The sequence below is a fragment of the Ictidomys tridecemlineatus genome, chromosome 9 (assembly GCF_052094955.1).
Source record: "Ictidomys tridecemlineatus isolate mIctTri1 chromosome 9, mIctTri1.hap1, whole genome shotgun sequence".
Taxonomy (NCBI): Eukaryota; Metazoa; Chordata; class Mammalia; order Rodentia; family Sciuridae; genus Ictidomys; species Ictidomys tridecemlineatus.
The window spans coordinates 10,957,058-10,981,880 of NC_135485.1; the positions used below are offsets into that span (position 1 = coordinate 10,957,058).

The 24,823-nt window shown below is 40.2% G+C and overlaps 1 protein-coding gene across 1 annotated transcript in view; it reads right to left on the reverse strand.

The window, feature by feature from the left end:
• Tapt1 (transmembrane anterior posterior transformation 1) overlaps positions 1–24,788 on the reverse strand; it is a 54,325-nt gene extending 29,537 nt beyond the window's left edge. The window contains exons 1-3 of the mRNA XM_078021113.1: positions 24,513–24,788; positions 15,923–16,053; positions 4,879–4,997 (exon numbers count right to left, since the gene is read on the reverse strand). Coding sequence (XP_077877239.1) covers positions 4,879–4,997; positions 15,923–16,053; positions 24,513–24,711 — 449 coding nt within the window. The 5' untranslated portion in view covers positions 24,712–24,788. The remainder of the gene's footprint in view (positions 1–4,878; positions 4,998–15,922; positions 16,054–24,512) is intronic.
• Between the last annotated feature and the right edge of the window lie 35 nt (positions 24,789–24,823).

Consider the following 24,823-nt stretch of genomic DNA (forward strand, 5'->3'; position numbering starts at 1 on the left):
AGTGCTCCCTACATGTGCTCTCCTGGTGGTGCCAATCACTTAGGCCAGAACCAAGGCTTAAATTTGCCTGAAAAGAGAAAACCTATTTATAATGCATATGTGAAGTTAATTTGGGGCAGAACTATCCTGAAGGAGGTAAGGCACATGGAGCTCATTAAGAAACTCAAGCATTTGAAGTTCACAGTTTTCTTGGAGAAAAGTGTTTTTCTATGGGGGTCAACTCTCAAAAGCAAAGACACTCTTGTCTCTTAAAACAAAGAAAGAAAATTTTTAAAAAAGAGTCATTGAAGCCTCAAACAAGAGTTTGTGCCTAAAACTGGGGAGAGGGATCAGAAAATTTGCTTGTACATGTTTTATTTGTTCGAAGTAAAAGTTTCCTTTTACTGCAGCACTTGTTACTTAACCCTACCCAACTCACCACTAAGATGCTCTAGTAAAATGTTTTCAACAATAACTACACCTCCTGGCACCAAATTTTGTCATTTCCTTTATAATCTCCATCAACTTTCAACTCAAATGTGACTGATAATTTTAATAAACAAAATAACATCACAAAATTTAGAAGAAAACGAGGCCCACAAAAATGCCAGGTAAATTAAAAATACTTACATAGTTGGCTAGTTTTTATTTGCTCTACAAGTAAATTTGGAAAATGATGGTTGATATCTCATTAGCATAATAATACCAGTCTGTTTTTCTGAAAAATAAAATCCTATCATTCTCCCTCAGACACCTCAAATAATGAATCACAACTCATCACAAATTATTTGTTTTCCATGTCCTCAATCATTAAAAGATCACCTTAATTCAAAAAGTTTTAAAATATTGCTTTTAAAATGATACTACCCTATCTAGGAAAGGGAAGAAATATGTAAATGAATCTGCTTTTAAAGAATCTAGATGTATTTTTCTTCTCTCTCTCTCTCTCTCTCTCTCTCAGTCTACATTTGGGGCAAAAATTTTCCAAATTCACTAATTCATTAGAAACAGATTCAACTAATTATTTTTGAGATCACCGAGGACAGATGTACACTTTTTATAGAGGCCTTCCTTTATAAACAAGACACACGGCTACAGACTTAAGATAATTATCCTGTCAACTCAAAATGGACAAAACTGACAGGATCAGAAGCTGGCAGAAGGCACTGTGGTTGAACAACTACAATGAAGGCTGTCTAAAGGGGCTGCAGACTTCTCCGGTCCTCTCCCTGAGTCAAAGTCAGAGGCTTTGCTCACTTGGTTGTTACCTCTGACAAAAAAACTAAAAGCAAAACCAAAGCTAGAGCCCAAAACCATGGCAATTTTTCAGAAGATGTGGAAACAGATTTAAAGATTAAATTAAAAGATTAAAAAAGCCTTTCCCAAATGCCATACCAGACAGAACTCTAAGCCGAGGCAGCAGGAATCTCAACTATGCAAAGGCAACACTATATCTCTACTATGGATGTGCTATGGAAATAGTCTATAGGCTGTAGATAGCTAGTTATCATGTCACCATTTGATGAGTTTGACAAATACACTTTTCCCTCTCTTTTGAAATAATTTAAAAGAACTAAGAGACTAGAAAGATAATTTTTATGATAAGAAGATTAGAATGTGAGAGAGTGAGAAAAAGAAAACATTAGTTAGAAAAAAGTACACAAATAACTCCTTTGTTGGTTTCTTTATTTTCTTCTTTTCCCTTTGAAATAAAAGTCAGACTGAAGGAAAGAGCACTTTTGCTTGCTGAAAAAGATGGAACATAACATAGCTATAGGCAAGACAAGTTAAATAATCTATAGCAGAAGTGGAACACATTGGAAGGAAAGCTATAAGAAGGCAGAATTTGGCTTTCTACATAATCATTTTGTAAAAGTAAAATTTATTTTTATACTCCTAAAACATTTGAAAAGTCTTAGACTTAATACTAACAGTAGCTTTGTTTAATATAACTTTACACATTCTCATGTAATTTTTGTGTTTTTAAAAATAATGCTCATTAATTCACATTCCCCTATGCATATGCCATGGAAAACAGATGTATGCTCATGTTATAAACTGGGCATGTGTAATTCTCACATACTTCAATGCTAAGGAAACTAAGTCCAAATCAGATACTGATCATTATTTATCTCTTAATTTTTACTCTGATCTTTCATACACATATTTAGCTATGCAGTAATACTAATTGTATAAATAAAAAATTATTTTTAGTGCTATGAAAAAACAATGCTCAGAGAATTGTTTTCTAAATTGCTCAAAGAAGATAAAATTGTAACACATATTACTATAAGTACATATTTCTCATTTTGATATAGCTTCCTAAAGGCATTGAGATTTTAAGGTAGTATTTTCATATTCTGTGTCATCTAACCTACCCTCACATAGATTATTGAAGAGTGCTGAAATTTTGTTACATAATTTTAACCGAATTTCATATTTCATCTATACCATATAAATATTAGTAAGTGACAGCATGAAATGTAATTTTTTAGTTAATCCCAATTGCATAGTGGAATCTTAAGTGAGTAACAGACTGCCCTCTAGTGTCCTTTCAGCTGTTAAACCTTGGAAACAAATGTGATTCAAACTAATTTAGATTGTAAAGTCTTTCAAACTAATATAAAAAAACAATCATTTTTATGTGCTAAAATATTAAAATATAATAAGGTTGGATCTAGGAGGCATTAGTCACTCAACACACAGGAGTAGAAGAGTTAAGATTCCTATTCCTTGCAATACCTCTTAGTATTCAGAACAAACAAGACTTTTCTAGTGCTACTTAAGTGCCCTACTTCCCTAAGTGACAAGGAACACACAGAAATGAGCCCGGATGTGGCAGAGAGTAGATGACTGAACACAATGAGGTTTCAAATTAATGATCCAAAAGAGACCCTTGGGAACACTGGCAAATCACTGTCACTCCATGTGGTCACCTGTGTGCTAACGAACGCAAGAAAGGAACCCGCTCTAGAAGGAAGAGTTGATTAAGCTCTTCCCATGCTTCATCTCATCATGCTAATAGTCATCCAGAACACTCTAAGTCTCTAAATGCCATTCACAAGAAGGTGGCTAGAACACAAACTGGCTGACCTTGTCCATCAGAGGATAGCGAAGAAGTCATCTAGTTCATAACATAGATGTGAAAATCCCCACGTACTATTTTGTCAGATAGTTTAATCTGATTATATCCAAACTTCCACAGATTTATCCTCTTTATGTAGTCATAGGTGAAGATTTTGCTAGATTTTGTTCTGGCTTTCTGACAAGGTTAGTAAAACAACATGATTTTATTGAGCTCACAACAGTAATAAACATGAACTGAGGTGAGGTTTTGTTACTATAAAAGCACCATGCCACAACTGTCTTATAAAAGGTGCACTCATAAGAACAAGGCCTTCTCAAAAAATAAATAAACTATTAGAAATATCTTAAAGCTAACAGTTAAATTCCTAAGATGATTCTCCCATCTGATTAACTTATGGTTAATAAAATATGTAACATCATTCACTATTTTTCTGGAAAGTGAGACAGATGAATATGTAAAGTATCATACATACCACAAACACAAGCTGAATTCTTATAACTTTTTAGTCCAAGCAATCTTACAAAGAATAATTTTTATTCTTGTCCCAATATGGTCACCATGATCATTACATCATTCCTATTTACAATGCAAGGATTTTCATATCAAAACGCTAATTTTTGAAGAAACTATATATGTTAAGTTTATGCTTGTTTTCTTCTTTGAAGATTTTAGAGATCGTAGTTTAAAAAAATGTATATATATATATAATTTTGTATATGGACAAATATTTTTATAACTCAATTTCCATGGTTAATCCATTTTATTAATTATATATACAAAGAAAGAGTCACTACAGTAAATTAAGTTTCATAAATTATTGTCCATTTTAGCAATCTTAAAACTTTTTTCATAATGAAATGCACTTAGTAAAGTGATGCAAGTTGGAAATGTAACTCAGAAACTACACTAAAAACCAAATAATAATGTTAATTTAGAGTAACTAAACAAGTGGAGGCATGTTGACATAACTACACAAAGAAAAAAACCTGCAAAATCAAATTTCCTTCCAGCCTTAAGACCAGTAAGCACTAAGCTTCACATGGGCTCAACATTTTTACCCTACTCTGATTTGGTAGAGGAGAAAGGGAGAGAAGTTGGTATTTGTCTCCTATGAAACAGGTATTATGCTAGAGTCTCTTTACATCTCCCAGTCTTTGTGGTAAAGATACTGAGCTTTCAATATCCCTTTTTAAGCAATGAGAAAACAGGCTTCGAGAAGTCAGGTGTTTGCTATAACTAACCAGCTAACTGTTGTTGGGTTGGGCTGTCCGACTCTTCCCATGAGGACAGTAGCCTAAGTGAATTTTTCTGCTGTTACAAATCAGCGGGGAAGTCTCACCTGTAATCAATAACTAAGACTCCACAGGCCACTAACACAGTGATTCTGAGATCAATAGGAGGTGGAACCCTGCAGCAAGAGCTCCTTAGAAGATTCTGGAATCACCCGCCTCCTACCACCTTAACCTAGAACCCAACCCTCTTTCCAAAAGGACGCCTAGCATGCCCAGGGACTTGGAGAAAATAAAGGCAGAAGCAAATCTTTAACTCTCATCCTGGGCCTTCATAAAGTCTCCTGTAATAACGTTTTATTGGCTACAGCAAAAGTTTTGTTTCTGGGAAAAATATGCATATAAAATGTATGATATTATATAAACATATAATACTCATTCAAAAGATAAAAAATTAATTTATGCACTAAGGGCTAAGGTGTGAATAAAACCATAAACTATCCTTATTCTAAAAACCCTATAACTAGTAAAAAATAATGAAATATTTTAGACACTTAAGATAGTTAAGGATCTTAAACTTACCTTAAGCCGTAGCAAGGCAGAGTAAGGAGCCTGAACAGTGCCAGGAAAACTCTCAAAGGAAGCAGAGTGAACACATACAGAAATGCATCCAGGCACAGGAAGATGCCAAAAAACATGAGCTGCATTTTAAAAGGAGAAAAGGAAAAAATAAGTCAAATATTCTTCAAACAGCTATAGATAAAAATTTCAAATAATCAGAAAATTTCTAAACTTGATAAGAAATTAATTTCTTATAACTTAGCTCAGGATACAGGAAATTAATAATTCTACTTGGGCACATGAACTACATTTTAACAATAGTACTTTTTCAAAGTCAGGTTTGTATTTCTCCAGTCATTGGTTTACCACCTATAAGAAGTCACTCACTCAAGACAAGTTGCCCTGGTCATGGCTATGCCTTGTCTGATGGAGCTTTCTGGGTACCTCCTCCCACTTTAAAGACATTATAGAAAACGTTTTAGATAAAACTTCTTACCTCTTACTTAAGTTTGTTATTTTCTATTTACTGGAGTGCTTTATAAAAGACTGAAAGAGTTAAAATACTATTTATGTTAAAAACGTGAACTGATTATTAACGTAAACACAATTTCATATACACTGAAAGCTGCTGTATTGGGACGGTCTTATTCTTGTTAACTTAGGGAGTAGCAGCTAACTTTTTTTTTTTTAAAACTCTACCACTGTTCTTTTTTTTTTTTAATCTTTAATTTGAACTGGCTTAGTTTTTTAACAGGAGCACATGTTCATTTTTTATTGATTTTATTATTTTTTTTAAATACACAACAACAGTGGAATGCATTACAATCCTTATTACATATATAGAGCACAATTTTTTGTATCTCTGTATATAAAGTATGTTCACGTCAATTTATGCCATTATACATGTACTCTTCCACTGTTCTTAGTCACCTGCCAGGTCCTTTCTAATTTTTTGGTAACATTTTACATTAAATCTGGGACTATATTTTACAGGAAGACAGAGTCTTGGTGGTTTGCTGAAGAAGACAGCCCAGGCTAGTAAACTCTGCTGTTCTAGGGTGGTAGCTTTCGTCAGGCCTAACACACGATTGGAGTCTGCTTTACCAACCCTCATCGTCAGACTCCGCATCCCCAGAGTCAATACACAGTCCTACCTACAGATGATAGCTAAACTTCACACTGCAGCAGGCTACACTGAGCCCCACTCAATTCATCTGTTAACACTCTAGCCTCCAGGAGACAGTCTTTAAAGAGGTAGCATGAGGTTAAAACTTTGTTAGTATGGGCCCAAAGGGAAGACCATGTGAGGACGCAGGAGAAGTGGCCATCAGTCAGCCAATGAGAGGGGCCTCTGAGGGGACCAAACCCACTGCACCTTGACCTCACCTTTCTATTGTCTAGGCCACTCAATCTGTGGTACTTTGATATGGTAGTCCTGGCAAACTAATACACACATCTTTAAATAAAGGCACACGTTTTATTAATTTTTGATAAGAGTGTCTCAAAAATATATTACGCAAATATGTGTAAACTTCTTAAGCTGAATATGTAGATCCTAATAGTTTTTGTTCTGTTTTTAACAATTCAGACTCATGTGAACAACAATGAAAGTACAATGTTAACCCAACAAGTCACATGCCACAGCGCAGGGGAGAGTCCTTGTTTTGCATCTGTGTCCCTGATTTACCTACAAAGAAGAGGTGCATAAGACTGAGTAGTGGTTCTTATTTATTTTTCTCCTGTCAATGAGAAGCCTTTCCCTATCTTCAGGTGGATTGCCTGGTGGAGCACCCAAAGCAGAAACTTCTGGAACCTGTGTTCCCAGAAGGCCCTGTGGTGTGTGTGCAGGACACAATGCATGGGAAAGGGAGCAGGTAGCTGTCTCCATGGCTCTTGCTGGGCCAACACCCACTAGCTGCTGTTGTGGGCCTAGTAATGTGCAAGCCCGTGGGTACAGTCAGCTAGCGGTCTGCATGGTGCTAAAGGCCGTGAAGACAAACTGTGTGTGCTGAACACAGGATGGCTGACAGCCAAACCAACCTAGGGAGACTGAGAAAAGCTCCACAGAAGAGGAGACCCTGAAATGACAACTTCTTAGACGAGGCCTGTGGGGAGCAGGCCTCCTAGGGCACAAGGCATGGACACGCACACAAAGGGGACAAAAAAGATTTAAAATGTACTGTCACCTTTTGCTATCTTAGAGGAACCTGAACTGGAATCATCCATGGTCGGCACAGGGACACAAGTCAGAGGACCACCCTTCCACATTAAAAACTTGTATAAACCCTGGACGAGCAAGTATGCCCATACTGTGCTGGACCTAAAACTGGACCTCCGAGAGCCCCGAGCATAACACACCACAACATGAAGTTGGAGGAAACAAGTGGCTCAACCTGAAGAAGTCATTGATGCACACAGGAACACACGACAGGAAGAAGAGCACCAGCTTTTTAGGGTCTGGTGAAATAGAAATGTGCTGCAACTCCAGTACCTGCTGTTCTGATGTTACATATTCTCAGAAAAACAGCACTTTTTAAAATTTTAGGCAAAACTTTCCTAAAAAAGAAAGCAAGAAATAATTCTGAAAATATTCATCTGTGAAGGACGTGAAGCCGCACTGTATCAAATGAGCCACTCTATGCAGGATGGTGTCTGTGCCTGCTTCTCACTTAGCATGCAGAGACCCAGAAAGCCAACAAGTTGTGCGTGGAAGGTGTCTGGTGCCACAGGTGTTCTGGGGGGTGGCAGGTGCTCACTGCTTAATCCTCTAACACTCCTGAGGTCATCATCACCAGGAGCTCCTAAGGCGGAACACCTGCCCCAGGACATGCAAAGGTGACAGGAACCAGCTCAAGCTTGATGCCTGACCCCAGGCAGGCCCCAGGCCCTCCCTAAAGTAGTCTGAGCAGAGCAAAAGCTCTTACTATTTCCATCTGCTATAGAGGCTAAGGCAGTTTTCTTTCTGCTTACTGGTCTTGCCCATTGCTTGGTGTCATATAAAATACAGAAATAATAGAAATTTAATGAGCCAATTTTATAAAGGGCTAGTGATTTTACATATTTAGGTTTGCAGCTAGCTTTGTTATTAAGAATTAAAAGCTTTGAGAACATATTAATAATAACAATGTGCACTTCCATATCGTCAGCTAATTTGTATGGCATCTTGATAAAATAGGTAATTGCTATTTCCTTTTCATTTGGACAAATAACCATAAATATTCAGGCTTTCTTAAGTAATGGCTAAAGAAAATTCCTCTCAAACATACAAGGTGTGACTTTAAGTTAATGAAATGAGCACATATGCCTTTGCTTCCCTTTTGAGAAGCACAAAAGTCTCCTGTTCTCCTTTAATTGCCATTTGAAACTTCAAAATAAATACAACATTGATGCTAAAATGCAAGAAGTACAATTACAATGATTTTGGAATACACCTCTTCAAACCCCGGGCTCCCTAAGTGGTGGTCACTCTCCTCCCAGGCCCCAATTCTTTAGGTGCACTGCACTGCCTCACCTCAGCTACCTGGTAGAGGGCTCTGCTCACTTCACTTGTTTTTCACCTTTACAGGGAAGGCCTTATAATGAGCATGTCATCTGTGAATTAGCAAGTGCATGTCTAACAAAAAGCAGAAAACCAAAAATATGGCAAAGAACCAAAGCATAATCAAACACTCCAAGGAGAAATAGCAAGCTGGGCTTTTACCTTTTTGCATTCTGTGTTAGACATATACCCTATCTCAGGGATGGAAGACAAAATGCTACACAAGATCTTTTGTGAAGACCTTCCTAGGGCTGGCTCATTCTTTGATTTGTCCCTTTACCTCTCCCCTCACCATTTATTGTACAGCTCTGACAATGCAGACAGAAAGCTGAATAAAAACAAATTCACTACTTTAAGAAGGTCAAAGTTCTACAGAGGAACTTATTGCCCAAAGAAGAGGATTCAACTTTTAAAAACAACACACAGTCAGAAATGCATTTATATTGCAATTCACTATGCGCAGATTCACAAACACACACAAAATATCAAAAGAAAAGCTTCACAAAAATAATACTATTATCCTAAGAAATGCAGATTGATGTTTCCTCTCCCTTTTTAAAATTCATGACCCATTAAAGGTGGTAAACCAGTCTGAAAATCGGGTCCCCAAAAAGAAGCAGGTTGAGATTTAGTTCCCTGCCTGAGAAGCTATCACAAGCAGTGGAGATGGCTCAAGCTGGCTCCAGGGAGTTTTTGCAAAGGGCAGGGAGCTGGAACACTTTGGCATATTCTTTATACAAAAGTGAATTAAAAGCTCTGAGTTACAAAACACAGGCACACGATTTAAAAATCTCTTAAAATCCACTCTCAGAGGAGAGATTTATCAAATATATATGCACATGAAAAAATAATTATTTCAACATAATTGTCTGCTGATGAATGAGGTGATTCTTGCTGTTCCTATAAGTGAAAACAATCAAAGAACAGAAATGTTCCCGGGCCTCTGTCTCTTGGAGGCCTTGTCTGGCAGGACTTCAGGAGTCTCTGCAGCTGCTGGGCTGCAGTCTGCTGGTGCATGTGGCCTCAGTCACTCTTCACCTCTGTTCTTAGAGGCAGAAAGCAGCACCCCACTGCCTACAGTGAGACTCAGGAGTCTGCCCAAGTTCTTGAGCAGCGCCGGCAGGGCCAGGGCGCCAGGCTGCAGAAAACGGAAGCACTACTGTTACTATTGACAATTATCATTCAAGTCTTCCAGATTCAAACTCACAATGGATTTGCCATTCAATATATATTTTTAAAATATGTATTGAAGTATTCAATACATATAAAATATGTATTCACGTAAGTTTTTAACATCTGATCTTCAATGTTGAGAAAATGACAAAGTGGAAGTGCTTTGGTGGTACACAGGTCAACAAAACATTGTGTGCCAGTAAAAATTTCTACATCTTGTTTTTATCACATTTATTTTGAATCAACTACTGTTGCTTTTATCCACTTGAAAAACCCTGCCTCAAAAGAAATAAACAAAAATGCCAGTCTGTCCCCATGGAAAATGGATTTTTTTTTTTAAAAAAGTCTTTATTTTCCCTTTTGAAAAATTTGTCTCCTTTAAATAGCATTTGAAATTTCAAAATAAATAAAACATTACGTATAAAATGAAAGAAGCAAAATGGTTTTGAAATTAACAACCTATCTCTTAAGAGCACACAGATCATCTTCTGGAAATTCTCAACGCCAACTCTCCCACCATGACTGCCTCCACCCTGAGGACCTCAGGTCTGTGTGTGGTGAGAGAGGAGAAAAGGGTCTCAGAAAGAGGTCCCTGCTCCTGCCCCTAGTCTCACTCTTTATAGAGCTCGAGTGTGTGCCATAGGATCCAGACCATATCTTGCTCAATCTTATACTGGGGAACAAAAGGTCTTTAGGAAAGGCCTTCCCCTAGGACTAACTAGTTGTATAGTAAGTGCCAGTGAAGGGAGTAGTCACGCTGCTCTGGAAACCAGCTGAAGAGATCGAGTCTGTGCAGTCTGTCTGTTGTGTGGGGGGTGTGGGGCTCTGGGGTACAGGCATGAGGAGCAAGAGCCAGGAAAGCTCTCCCACGGAGGAGACAGGATGGGCACTAGATTCTGCCAGGCACAGTAAAGAGGACCAGAATTCCCAGGCAAAGAGAAGAGCATGCAAGGTGCAGTCCAGGATGTGAGGCTAAAACGTTAATCATTATGTAAGAGGGATGACACACTCACAGACAGGGATCCATTACTAGAGAATGTCAAGCAGAATGGGCTGTCAACAAGAAAGTTTACAGGGTCTGGGGATGTGGCTCAAGCGGTAGCGCGCTCGCCTGGCATGCGTGCGGCCCGGATTCGATCCTCAGCACCACATACCAATAAAGATGTTATGTCTGCCGAGAACTAAAAAATAAATATTAAAAAAAATTCTCTCTCTCTCTCTCTCCCCTCTCTCTAACTCTCTTTAAAAAAAAAAAAAAAAAGAAAGTTTACAAACTTTGAAAGCAATCGCTTCCAGATTCAAGGACGTTTCTATCTAGAATCATTTTCATTCACCTGAATTTAAAATATCCAGGCCTCTGGGAGATCTACACTCTAGGAGATAGCCAACAAAAGGACTAACAGCCAGACTCTTCTATGATAGGCAAGGCTACATAAACCTCTGTAACTATGGGAAACCAAGTAGTCTTGATAAAGGACTTCCTACTAATCACAATCTGCATCTGCACACATTTAACAGGATAGATTTCATAAGCGGAAAATAAAAAAAACTTTTGTTTTTAATTTAGAAAGAACATGCAAACAGAATTTTCCTACTTCTCTTATCTCCAATCCATGTTGAAGACTTACTCCTCTGTGACAACCCACCTGGCCGAGCTATTTATTACATGGGATAGACAGGGCAGTGAAGCTCCTGGGGAGAGCTGGAGTAATGGGGGAGCCTTCATGCCCCATAGCAGGCTGAGTCAATAAGCAGGGTCCTCAGAGCTGCAGAGTAAAAGGAAGCCGCTGCAGGCAGTGATCACACATTTCCCAGATTCACACACCTACATTCTTGGGCAGTGATCAGTGGCATCACAGAAGGTGACAGTAAGCAGATGGACAGGTAAGAAGGGAAGTATCAGTTGGAGTAAGAGATCATAGTGGCCTGGCAGAGCACAAAGCAAAGAAAGACAGAGGTTAAAGATTGTTTCCAAAGCTAACATGACAGAAATAAGTTACTAACAAACACAGCCCCACAGTGCCAAGTTCTCACATGGTCTTTAAATACCTCAGTGAAAGGGGCCCTGAAATTTTTCTTTGCTGGCTTGTCCAACATGCTCAAGAGCAAGCAGGGCTTCCCCATGCTGCAGAGGGTTTCACCCGGGCTGCTCCTCCCTCTCGTTGGAGTTTCTGGAGGGGGCTGGGGCACTGTTAAGAGAGCTAAGACAACTGCAGCAGGAGCCTGGAAGCTACTGCCACCGCTGTCACAGCAGGAGGTGACACACCTTGGTGCCAAGGAGAAATCCAGCCACAGCTGCTGAAATTCTGTGACATCTGCACTGATTTTCTTCTGCTTCTAAGCAGCTGTGCAGGGGGACATCTAACAAGGGTAGGTTACAAACAATGGTTGCATCATGAGAAGAATTTAGAGGAATGATACTCCATCAAGTTTTCATGAAATTAGAAACCAAGCAGGTGCCTAAGAAACCACTGCCATCAACATGGGTGTCACTAAGCAGGCTCTACTCATTTCTCAGTGAGCCCCAGGACTTCTATGGTGAAATAGAGGTTAAAAAAAAAAAAAACCAGACATTCCTAAGTTTTCTTAAAGTGTACCTCCATCTAACTAACAAGAAGGCAGTTCCATGTGATACTCTGATTAAGTTCATTATTTTGAAAGACTCTGGGATCATTTTCCCTGGATGTTGACCTCTCTAAAAAACGGCACTGAGTTCTCCCACTTGAGATTTTCTTCCTGGGAATACTTCAATGTGCAGGCAGCCCCCAAAGTGCACAAGGGAAGGACTGCTGTGGACTTCAACCTCCTACAGGGCCCACCATGGAGAAGACACCCACTGAGATCCCCAGGCAGAGAAGGTTTTGTGAGCTGCTCAAGGACTCACAGCTAATTAACTATAAGCCTAGATCCCAAGCCAGGCAACCTTGCTTAGAGGACATTCTCTTAACCACTTCTCCTCCCAGTTCTCCATTAACAGTGTGGGGAAGGGTCATTCGATCTCCTTGGATATAAAGACAGAATACAAAGTTCACCAAGTGAACCAAGAGGTATTAGTAGCAGATCTGGGATAAGATGCTAAAAATGTGTGTGAGGACTGGGAAGAGGGATCTGGGGGAAATAGAAGTGCCCCCCTCAAATAAGAAGTTCAAGCATGAAAACAAAATATATGAAAAGTTGGAAATTCTACTTCAAACTAGTTGCCTTTACTAGATGTCAAAGATGAGTTGTTAGTCCAGCGATGAAAGCACACAAAAATTTTTGGAGTTCTTTTCTTTTACACTAATAAACAGGTTTGGTAGGAGATACTGAGTTGATCTTTCTCTTGACCTTAAAGGACAAACATTAATTAGATGTTTGTGGTATTTATAACCTTTATAAAAACAAAGCTCTCTAATTTTCAAGTTTCTCTTCCTGAAAATATCATAGCAATTTCCAAAAAAAAGATAGATATGATATTATATATTAGAATAGACAATGTAAACTAAAAGGAGACCAATAGAGCTAAAATTAATGTTTATAATAAGAATATTAAATGAGAGCTTGCTTATATAAAATAAAAGTCTTAAAAATACCAGAGTAAATTCATGCTATTATGCAAGACATTTTAGCCTAGAATTAAACTGCAACCTAAATCTGCTTTGTTCTAAATTTCACTTGGCCTTAGAAGTCTAGGAGACCAATGAATGGATAAAGAAAATGTGGTAATATACACAATGGCATATTATTCAGCCATAAAGAATAATGACATTATGGCATTTGCTGGTAAATGGATGGAACTGGAGACTATTATGCTAAGCAAAATAAGCCAGTTCCCAAATATCAAAGGACAAATGTTTCTCTGATATGTGGAAGATAATCCAAAATAAAGTGATAATGGGAGAAGGGAGATTAAAAAAAGAAGAAGAAAGAGAATTTTTTTAAAAAGGGAGAGGGAATTTTATCACAATATAGGAAAGAACAGTAAAGGATGAAGGGGATGGAGGAGGGCAGAAGAAGGGATAGGAAACAGGAAGAACAGTGAAATGATTCTAGCCAAACTTTCCTATGTGTATGCATGGATGTGGTATGATGGGTCCTGGCATTAGGTGTATACACAGGACACTCATTAAAAACAAACAAACAACAACTTCCCCCCAAAACTGTAAGTGGATTTTAGAGAGATTGGTGGAGTGCAGGAAAGGGAGTGAGGAAGGGGGCAAGTGCTGGAAACTGAATTGGAGAGGGCTACGTTCCATGCTTTTGTGATTATGTCAGGGCGTATCCTGGTGCTGTATATAACTAAAAATAATTTTCAAAAAGTTTAGGAGAAATTGCTCTAAACTGAAAAATGTAACAGTCTTTGGTCCACTTAAGCTTTAAATCTTAAGTGTTATAAGAAAACAAATTTTCCTAAATATGCCTACAACAAAACCCTTTTTCAGAGGAAAGAAATGATTTAGAAAATTACAATTGAATGTTGTTAATTCAACTTGTCTGATGCTATATATTTTACATTTATATAAATGAAATAAAAGTTTCCTTGACAATAGTAACCCTTAGAATGTTCTCTAATACTTTTCCTATTTTCTTCTAAATAAAAAAAAAATCCTGATGGGCACTAATCATACAGATCACATGACCAACAGGGTCTGGAGATGGACTCTGTTTAAAACACCTGCGGATGCTTAAGTCTCATCAAGACCTGGGGGCATTTCCTCACAAGGCAGTTGAACTTCACTTGCCCCTGGGAGGCCTCAGAATGGTGACTGGATGCTGCCACTGCTCCTTAGTTTCGCCACGGGATGGGCAACCAAAGGAGTTGCTCTTTGAGGCAATGCTCTGGCTGTGTTGCTGAAGACTGAGGGCTGCAGGCAAATCCCTCTCTGTCCTCCCCGGAGAAAATGGGAGTTGGCACTGCTCAGATGGGTGGAGAAAACTCCCTGGGGTTTTGGGGGTAAGTCTGGCCAGGTAAAGGCTGAGTGTGCTGGCCTTGTCCTGCATGAACGCAGGCCTGGGCAGACTGTCCCTGCCCCTACCTCTGCTGTGCCCTCACACTTCCACCTCATGGCTTATCTCTCACTTCAAAGTATATAAGAACTGATTTCACCTTTAATTTTCTTACAAGCAGAAGAAACTTTGCTCTCCCCTCACTTCCACCCCCAGACAAAATCTTAGACAACCCATACATAAAATGCAGCTGGAAGGATGTGGCAGAGTCTCGTGTGACCCTCCATCTCCTGGCTCACCCTTTAGTCCCTTGGATTCAAGTAGGCCTCTACCAGACCCTCTGCCTCCGTAGAAAAGCAGCAGGAACTAGTGCCCGAGGCTCTCAAAGGCCATCAGACCACTGTGACATCTGTGCTCTCGCTAACCCTTCCTTGCTCACTTCACTAAATCTCGCCACAATATAGAACTCCCTAAAACTGCAGCAAGTGGCACTCCAGCAGGAGCCCATGTAAAGAGATTCTTCTGAAACTCACTCTACCCTTAGTCACCCTCTACCACTCTGATGAACTGTCAGATAGAAAAGAACATCGGCCACACCAAGTGGGTCCTGCTTCCCACTGCCTACCATACCCCATACCTCAGTATTAGCTTGCACTGACAGAGCAGACCAACAAAGCTCCAGATAACCACTGTTCACAGAAAACATGATTCCAAAACAACAACTGAATCATTACAAGCTTTATGTTACTGTAAAAGTATGAAAACAGGTTTCACTATAGCTAAGCTGGATTATTTCTTACTCCTTTCTTCTAGCAAGAAAATACGCAATTAATTATTTAGACTCAGCAATTCTAGCAGCACCTAGAAAAAAAAGAGAGCTCTAGTGTCCTCTCTTATCAGCCCTGAGGGGCTGAGACAGGCTAGGGATAAGGTGTGGGAAGTTTTCTGATGCTGTTACTAAGCTCACCTTCACAGTGACACTTTTTATGATCGTAAAGCAAATCATCTGTCACTTATATCTTACATATGGGGGCTTCTAAGGGAGTGAAACCTTAAAAAGGCTGAAATTAAGTGATTCATCAAGTTGAGTGGAAAAAATACTGCTTCTAGTGAAAAAAAATGAAGAGATTATAAGAGTATAGAAGTGGAGAAAGTTATTTGGATAAACTACTTACGATAGTTTAGTAGGTAGCAAAGTTAAGATTTTGACAAAATTGATTATTATAATATCACTGGTTCTAACATTAACAATTTAACTTTTTAATGTCTCCTCCTATAAGGGAATTCCTACTTCCAATATACTTAATTACTTATCATGTCATTTCCAATATTTTAGAAACTCAAATGAAGATCTTCACATTTTTTTCATAATTAATACTTTGACATAAGTTTCAAAATGATGTCTGGAAATGAAAAATAAAAATGTACCTTTTCCAATTCTCTTGGTATTCGCATACAAGTGTACACTCTTTCTCTTCTTTCTGTATACTTGGCCTCGTTATGTTCGAGGAAGTACCCTCTTGTTAGTTCAGCACTGAGGAACCTCAACAATGAAAGCTCTACAGAAAAAAAAAAACAATGACACAAAACAAAAAGAACAGTGTTTATCAAGGAACATACAGGCTAGCTGGGGCCACAGTAATACATACATAAAACAAAAAGAGAACCAATTTATAATTCTGTTCCTAGAACCATCTACACACAGTGAGCAGCAACGGTGCTGGGAATGCTGAGTGTGGTGTGAACTGGAAACGCCATTGCCCATGGAAAGGACTGCTTCCTGAGAGCAGGAGACTCTGAAAAGAGTTTCGAGAGCCTGGTCCAGGATCTTAAGAGGGATACAGGACCTGGACTGATGGACAGATGGCAGAGGAAAAGAGCAGCTACCAAGAATCTATCAGGTGAACATGCTGAGAGTCCACGGGAACCAGGCTTCCTGGCAGGCACTGCAAGAGGCTAAGAGCCACACGGTGAGAACCCCAGGAACACTGCGCACACTGTCGCAGTTGCAGATCTGCCTCAGAGATCCTGCACAAGCAGCCAACCATGGCATTTCCTGTGTGAGGGCTTACAACAGGATGGTCACAGCAGCTGAACCAAGCCACTGGAATTCAGACCGGGGACACCTCCCTCTCCCAGAGTCTTCCTATCCACCCAGCTTCCTGTTCCTCAGAAGCAAATCCAGCCAACAGCCCCTAATCTCAGATGAGGAAAGCAAGGCCAAGACATGCTGAAGTCTCTCCCCCAACTACAACTGGAGGCTCAAAATGGGGGTCCTAGGGGTATGCCTGGCCCTGACTCTACCCAGAGTTACCCTTCCCCGACAGCCCACCACCTCAGCAGCGCTTCTTCCCACTCCTACTCTGCAGGAGATCAAACTCCTTTCCAGAACTCAGGATACCAAAAGGTGTCAAACTGCTCTCTGGCTGTTCTTGTGCTCTCTTGCTACTAAATGGAGTAATGAAGTTTCCTCTCAAAATGACAGAGGAAGGTTGGTTTCATTTATGTGTATTTGCTTAAGGAGCTGCATCTTGCACTGAGTGCCAGAAGCTAGGCTGTGCGTGCGGGGAAAGTGTTGATAGTCCAAAACACTCTTAGAAGAGGACTGAGATGTCCCTGAACAGGAGGTCTGAAACAACTCACTCCTCTGGGACGGGAAGAGATCCCTACTTCTACCAGCATCGTGTTAAGTGACTTGTTTTATGTCTTCTGTAAGTATACACACACACCTTTAAACACTACATTCGTAGTCTGTTTGAAGAGTTACTGGCACCATATTTAAAGATGATCTTATGAACACAAAAAGTAGAATTAATCAAAATGTCCAACCATTAGAATTGCTTCATAAATATCAATGTTATCAGTTTAAAAAAAAGAGAGAATTGGAAGTCCAATGGCAAAAGAAGAGAACACCAGATTCTTAGAAGAGACCCCCAACTGGGACAACAGTTCTGAGACTGGGGAGGAGCTTCTGGTGCCAACTCAGCCAGCCCTGGTAGATACCCAGCCTCTACTCTGTTTGTGGGTCACAGTGATGGTAAAGGGTGGCCCAGCAGGTGCCTGAACCACAGCTCCTGACAGAAGAGGTGCCATGGTGCAGTCATAGCCAGGAGGACTGTAGGTGCTACATACAGACGCACATAAGTACAAGGACAGAAGCTGGGCAGCCTCAGGGTCTGAGACAGAGGTACAGGCACTCACACAATAATTTTAAATTTAAAAAAGCAAATTAAGTAAAAAGGCTTAGATAGCTACCTAGTTTATTTGGAAAATGATCTTCCACAATGGTGTCTCCCTTGGTGCATGCAGAGGCCAGCTTTTACCATAATCCACTCTGTTATGACCCACAAGAAAAGCATGGAGTCAGCAATGAGAAGAAGGGGCTCCAGACCGGCCCCCTCCATTTCACAGAAGAGAAAACTTATGCTCAGGCAGCTCTGTGACACCTGCTTCCTGCCTGCCTTCCACAGAGATCACTGAGGGACTGACCATATCTGTATGGATGCATATGAAAACCGCAAAGACTGCCACAATGTCTTGAACTACTTACTGTTCATTTTACAAGTTCTACAGTGTTCACCACTTCTGGCTTGGCCGTTATCTAATGTTTACTGATGCTATTTCTGCAGTCCTGTTTCTATGGTTGAACAATAAACAGTTTCTGTAAGAAACAGAAGTGTTTTAACTACATTATAAATACCTAACAATAGTTGGAGTTCATCTCCAGAAATAAGAATTTTTATTAAAACTAATTTTGAACCACAACAGAGAATGTTAAAACATCAAATGATAAAAACATAGTTTGACCCCCCCCATAACTATGAAACAGGTTCTAGAGTTAAGCCCATTTTGCAGATGAAGAAACCAAGGCAGAGAGAAGCCAAGGAGGTCTCTACGAAGTCTATCCCTAAGCACGTGCCCTTCGTCACTATTTTATGCTGCCTATCACTGTCAGGTGCTGTGAAAAGGAGCCTGTGTTCTTTCTGGAAAACTAGACACCCCCCTTTCCCTATGCTGCCACAGCACCTGGGCTGACTTCTGTGACACCGCACCACTAACCATTCAGCTGCCTTACAAGACCATGAATTTCTTGAGAGCAATGCTATGTACCGCTATATTCCTAATGTCCAGCCTTGAGCGAGCTCTGACAGAAGGGGTTATCTCTGAGCACAATAAATGCTTGGCTGATGGGATGGAGAACAATTCTAGAAGATAGGATAAGGTAACTCTAAGAAACAAACAAAACAAAACAACCCCAAGCCTCCAGGTATCAAATGTCTCAAGAGCTTTCCCTAATCTCCTCTCACCAACTCTTGGAGAAGAGGCCATGTTTAAAGGATCCAAACACTTCACGTGGAAGCACAGAACAACTTACAAAGGCCTTGCTTCCAGTACTTCAAATAATTTTCACAACGATTAAGGGGGCTACAGGGAGCAATTAATGGCATTCACATTTTACAAATGAAGAAACAGAGAAAGTTGAGAAACTTGATCAAAGTCATTGAAAAGTTAAGGGCAAAACTGGACCAGAACCTAGATCTGAACTATGTTCAGCATGCTGTCTCCCCTACATCCTAATCATCATCCATCCATCCAGCAAACATTGAGAGAATATGACCTAGTCCCGACTGGATTTTGATTCCTGTGGAAGGAAGAAGACAGCACTGCCTGGCGCCCAGTTAACAGGCTGACCCATCCCTCTGCTTTCCCTCACCCTTGCAGAGGCTGTATTCTGCAGTATGTTACCATCGTTGGCACACCTGTGACTTCGTTTTGCTTTGTTAAACATTGTTCTCTAGCATTCTGCATGCCTGTCTCAATTTTCTGCCCTGTGATTTGGGGTATCACTTCCTGATCATTATTAAGGAGAGCTATTATTCTTCGCCTGTGGGTACCACCCTTCAAGAACTCTGCCAGAGGAGTACACCTCAACTTTTCCTGTGCCTGGTGGCATTTCATTCTTTCTTAGCAAAGGAGTAGTTCTCATTTGTTATGCCATACATCTACTTTCCATTTTAAGAGCATTCTTTTCCAAAATAAAAGAATCCAAATATTTATTTTCTGAACTTTTTAGATGTCAAAAAAATTGTTCATTTATCCAGATCTTAAGAAGAAAAAACAACATTCAAAAAACTCTATTAAAAATAGGGATAGCTGGGCGCAGTGGTGAGGCTGAGGCAGGAGGATCCTGAGTTCAAAGCCAGTCTCAGCAACAGCGAGACCCTAAGAAATTCAGCGAGACCCTGTCTCTAAATAAAATATAAAACAGGGCTAGGGATGAGGCTCAGTAGTTGAGGGCCTGGAGTTCAATCCCTGGTACCAAAAAAAAAAGGGGGGACGGATTTTAGTATTTAATTATAACGTAAGTGCTTCTACATTAGAGCTAAGGCTTGTCAATTGTGAATATTTAACATAAGAAAAGTAATATCAATCATAAATGCAAATCAATTCCTCCAGCATATTTTTAATCAATTCTCAGCTTTCCCCATAGAACTTCTCTATAATTCAGTTAAACTGAAAACAAATATAGTGTAAAAGAATTATTATGCTTAATTATTTTCCAAGACAGCTTAGAAATAACAACCTAGGTAAAATAAATATTAAAAGCAATGAGTAATCATAAATATATTTATATATTCAGTAATATGTCTAAATATATCATTCTTAAAATAGCATTGCACAGTGAAAAAGTAAGTTAGAAAGTAATACTAGTTAACTGTTAAGAAAATATGAACCATGCAAATATCCAGTTTTTTTAGCTGAAATATTTTATAGACTCTATTATGGTTACATTAAATAGTAAATGTAAATTTATTACATAATTTATTACATAAATGAAAGGCAAACTAAAAACTAGACTTTGGGGAATCAATATAATACCAATTCTGTCCTTTGAATTCAAATATAAGCAAAAGAAACATTTTTCATATTATACTCATGTTACTATGCTCCTCAAAAAAATGTTTATAGTCTCATTTCAGAAAGTAAAGAACAGGAAGAATATTCATGAATTTAGAGATGGAAAACAGGTACAAAATTAAAAAATAACTTTTCCAAGGACACAGATTACAAAGTAAAGGATTAAAAAAATGGGAAAGGTATACCAATAATATGATTGTTAATTGTTTAAAACATATACATATTTGCCACAATGAACTACAAATGAGCTACTAGGACTGAATTTTGAAGGATAAACTAAGTTAAAATTAAATAATTTTAAAAAGATAATGAACTGATCAGAGACAAAAGAGAATAACTTTTCACTGTCTGTTTGGCTTACACATACTAATTAGTAAATCGAGTGAGAAGTTTAAAAGCAGAACAATAGGTTGTCAGAGAAAAGGAGCTAACTTTACTTTTCTGTAGCAGGGTTGTGGTAATTTCTCAGCCATTTTCTAATTATTTTTATTTTCCTTTGTAAGTAAGAAATTATCTGCCTTTAGGTCACAATTTCAGAGTTAGTGGCCTTTAGTCATCCATTAGGATGAGTTGGGACCACAGGGATGATCATATAAATATTCAATGGAGGGTAAAGACTGGTTAAATGAAAACATATTTCAACAGGAAGAACTTACATTTTTCAATTACACAAGTAACAAGACATGAGGAATACCAACAGTTAAAACCTTTTTTTTCCACTGGAAATCTTCTGTGAGGATTCCTAATAAGGAGGTCCGTTGGCTTTTCTGAGTTTCAATCTTTCCTCCTGCCTCTGCCCAACCTCTTACAGAGATAAAGCAAGAAGTCCAATGATGGGTAAAGCAAAGAAGAGAACCAAGGACAGAAAACAGGTCTGAGCTGCAGAAACAATAGTCACCATGGAAAAAGAAACAGCACTCACTGTTCACCCAAACCCAATTCAGCCTTTTTGTTTACAAGGCAGACTGATCCCTATGAACCCAACAGTTGCCTAAGGAGGCTACTGCTTCAGCCTCACTGGCAGGTGTCACACTTATCTTACACTGTACCTTCTGTTAGGTCTCCACGGTGAATACGCCAACTTAGATAATTTAGGTACTATTTAGTAGTGACACTATGAAACAGAGCCAAATGGATTAGGCAAGCCATCTAAGCAAGCACTGGCTACAAAGCAATTCAATGACTGAACCAAGCCAAGAACACAGATTGCCTAACTCTCAGTCCCAAGGTGACTTGTTGGATGCCAATACCCAAAGGTGAATATGGCTACCCTTTTCCCTCCTAGAACTTCTGTGGATGAATCAAAGGGGGGACAAGGCCAAATCCATGATGATATGTAGTACTCATTATCTGTTCGTATGTCAAAAAGCAAAATGGAAAAATACAGCATTTTTAAGAATAGGAAAAAAAGAGAACCAAAGAAGTGAGAATGTAGTTCTGGATGACCATCATCCCCAGAGTCCAAGGTGTGACCACATTTAGGAAAGCTCAGTGGGTGCCCTGTTGTAAGGTGTAAGTACTAACATCAGAGACAAGCTTTAACCTATTGCCAAGTGGTAACACAGTCAAAACAGAAGTTTTGAGAACTAAGTGAGAGAAGAGTTTGAAAAAAACGATAAGAAAACCACACCTTATGTAGATAAATTCAGTTGGTATATACATAAATTTGTATATTTATTTTTCTAAACATATAAATCAAGACAATCAGGAACAAAACCAAAAACAAAAAATGAAGCTTAAATTCTATATTTTGATTTATTTTACTCAGCTGGAGAGTATGGATAAGCACTTAAATCATACATTCGCTTGGGGAATCCTAGGCTATTAGGACTGATGGACAAATGTCTTATAATCAAAGCCCCAAAGTCCCTGGAAGAAATGATAAAGGGGAGTTTGGAACTAAGTGATGTTTAGGCCAACAAGACACTAAGATATGACTTTCGAAAAGGAAAAACAAAGGCTGACCCAACTTGCAGAGGGGCAACAGCACACTCATGGAGGACTTACTAGGAAGAACAGACTAGTGGTAACACCTTCAGTATGACTGCCAACCTCGGAAGACTCCTCTGACTCAGGGAGAAATGCTTTATGTCCAACACCAGGTAGTGCCACTCAAAGGCCCTCTGGCCAGGAAAACAGTGTTCTAAATTCTGGAAAGGAAGGGAAGATTACAGAGCAGAGAAGGGGCTGTGCTGGCAGAGCAGAGTGAACAAGGAAGAATGGCTAAATGAATTCTAATCTAGGGCGAAGCTTTCACCAATGCAGCATCAGAGTTACATGTAGACATGAGCTGCAACAGGAGCAGACACCAGGGGACAGAGGAAGGAGATCATGCCAAGGCCCACTACAATACCAGTGGCTGGGGCCTCCAGCTGACATGTTCTCGGGAACATGCTCACCTAACTCCTAATCCCTAAGGCTAGTGTGACCTAACAAAACAGGAGTGACCACTGTCATCTCTCCTCATAAAACTGATGGAATTGGGGAAACAAGGAGGACCATCCCAACAGCTAAAGCTCTAGTGAAGACTCTAACCATGGGTTAAAACCCAGTCAAACATCTTCAGTACACCAAGCTCAGGGAACCATGCTGGTGAAGAATGGGTGGAGTATGGGATGAAGTGTATGGAAATCCAGGTATCCAGACCCATCCCAGGTTTCCAGTTCCATCTCAGAAAGCCAGGGAAGGAGAATTATGTGCAATTCTACCAGCCCAAGGTCTGTGCTCATCAAAGGCTCTTGATAACTTCATTTTATCTTCATGCAAACAACAAACCAGCTTTTAAAATGTTGGCTTTATTGAACTCAGAAATATTTTAAAGAAACTAAAGTGAAAACTGGCCAGATTTATTTCAATTTGCAGAGTGCTTTCAAAAGTCAAGTCTAAGCAAACAGGGAGCTGAGAGTTTTAATGCTTTGTTTTTATATCCTATCAATTCATAGACTCTAGCAAGCGTTTAACTGACAACTAAACCAAATAAAGAATTGTTGAGAAATTTCAAGTGGTTCACTAAAAAAGACCAAACAAGGCGCAGTCTGTATTTAAGTTCTCAAAGATATGAACCTATTTTAAAATGTGTCCAGTTCAGAGAATTAGCAAATCAGTTAGGATCTCATCTGATCAGCCTCTTGGTCTTTTAAGTACTCCTGTAATTTCAACACCCAAGAACAATCAATGATGCATCAGCTTTATACCTTAAACACTTATGTGTGTGAACTGCAAGAAATAACAGCTAACACAGCCTCTATTCAGCTGTGTCAGTCTAGAATCAAATTTTTAATTGGAAGAAATTTAATAGACTTATGATTCAGCTTGCTGTCCAAACTTGGAATTATGTAAGAATTAAAACACTCTAATTACTCTATATTCCATGAAACAAATATCTCTAGATCTTTTCTTTTAAGCTTACTATCCAACTGCAATATGAATACAAATTCAATTAAAAAAAAAACCTAAAACGCACAGAAATTGTAATATGATAACATGCTTAAATGTGGTTATTGAAAATCGGGTTCAGAAGTGATGCAGATTTTCTCCCGTGGCTATATATATATATATATATCTTTTTTTTTTTTTGGTTCAAGTTTTCAGTTCAGGAAAAGTTCACGTGAAACATTTTGAGGAGTGCTAAATATTTCTGTTCTGGGAAAAATAATGAACTATTGAACTTCACGGTCATTGCCACCCTGCTAGCTGCGTGTGTGAAAAATCTATTTGGAGGGCAAGTTAACAGGTTTCTACGGCTCAAGTTCCTTTAAAATAGGGAACAAAAAAGTCACCTTGGGTGAGCACGACTAGGAAAGCCCTGCGCTTCCCATTCCGGGCTCCTGGGGCGGCAATGCCCGCCGGCCTCCGGCTGACCAGGCTGAGGGCGGGCAGCGCTCCCGCGGGGCACACCTGCCGGGTGCCGCCGCGGGGCCTCGGCCGCGCGCAGCCGGCCCGAGAGCTGTCAGCAGCCGCAGCAGCCTGGGACGCCGCCGCTCCGCGCGCCCACGGCCCGGCGGCCCTGGAGCAGCGACGCCCGGGAGGAGCGGGCCGCAGACCCCGCCGCCCGCGCCCCTCGCCCCACCGCGGCCTACGCGCCCGCCCGCCGGCTCACCTGCGCGGCCGCGGCGCTTCTCCCGCCTCCTGTCGCTCTCGTAGAAGCCCAGCGTCTCCGTGTGCTGGGGCGCTGGAGGAGGCCCGTGGCTGCCGCTCCCGCCCGGCTGCTCCGCTTCGCCTCGACCGTCCCGCTCCTGGCCGTCCGCGCCGCCACCGCCACCTTCTCCCGGGGCGGCCGCGTCGCCGACGCCCGCCATGTTCCGAGCACAACAAACTGTCCCCACCGCCTCCCTCCAGCCGCCGGCCCGGCCTCCGCCTCCGGCCGGCCCCCTCCCCGACTCGCCCCGCCCCTCGCCGGAGCCCGGGCCG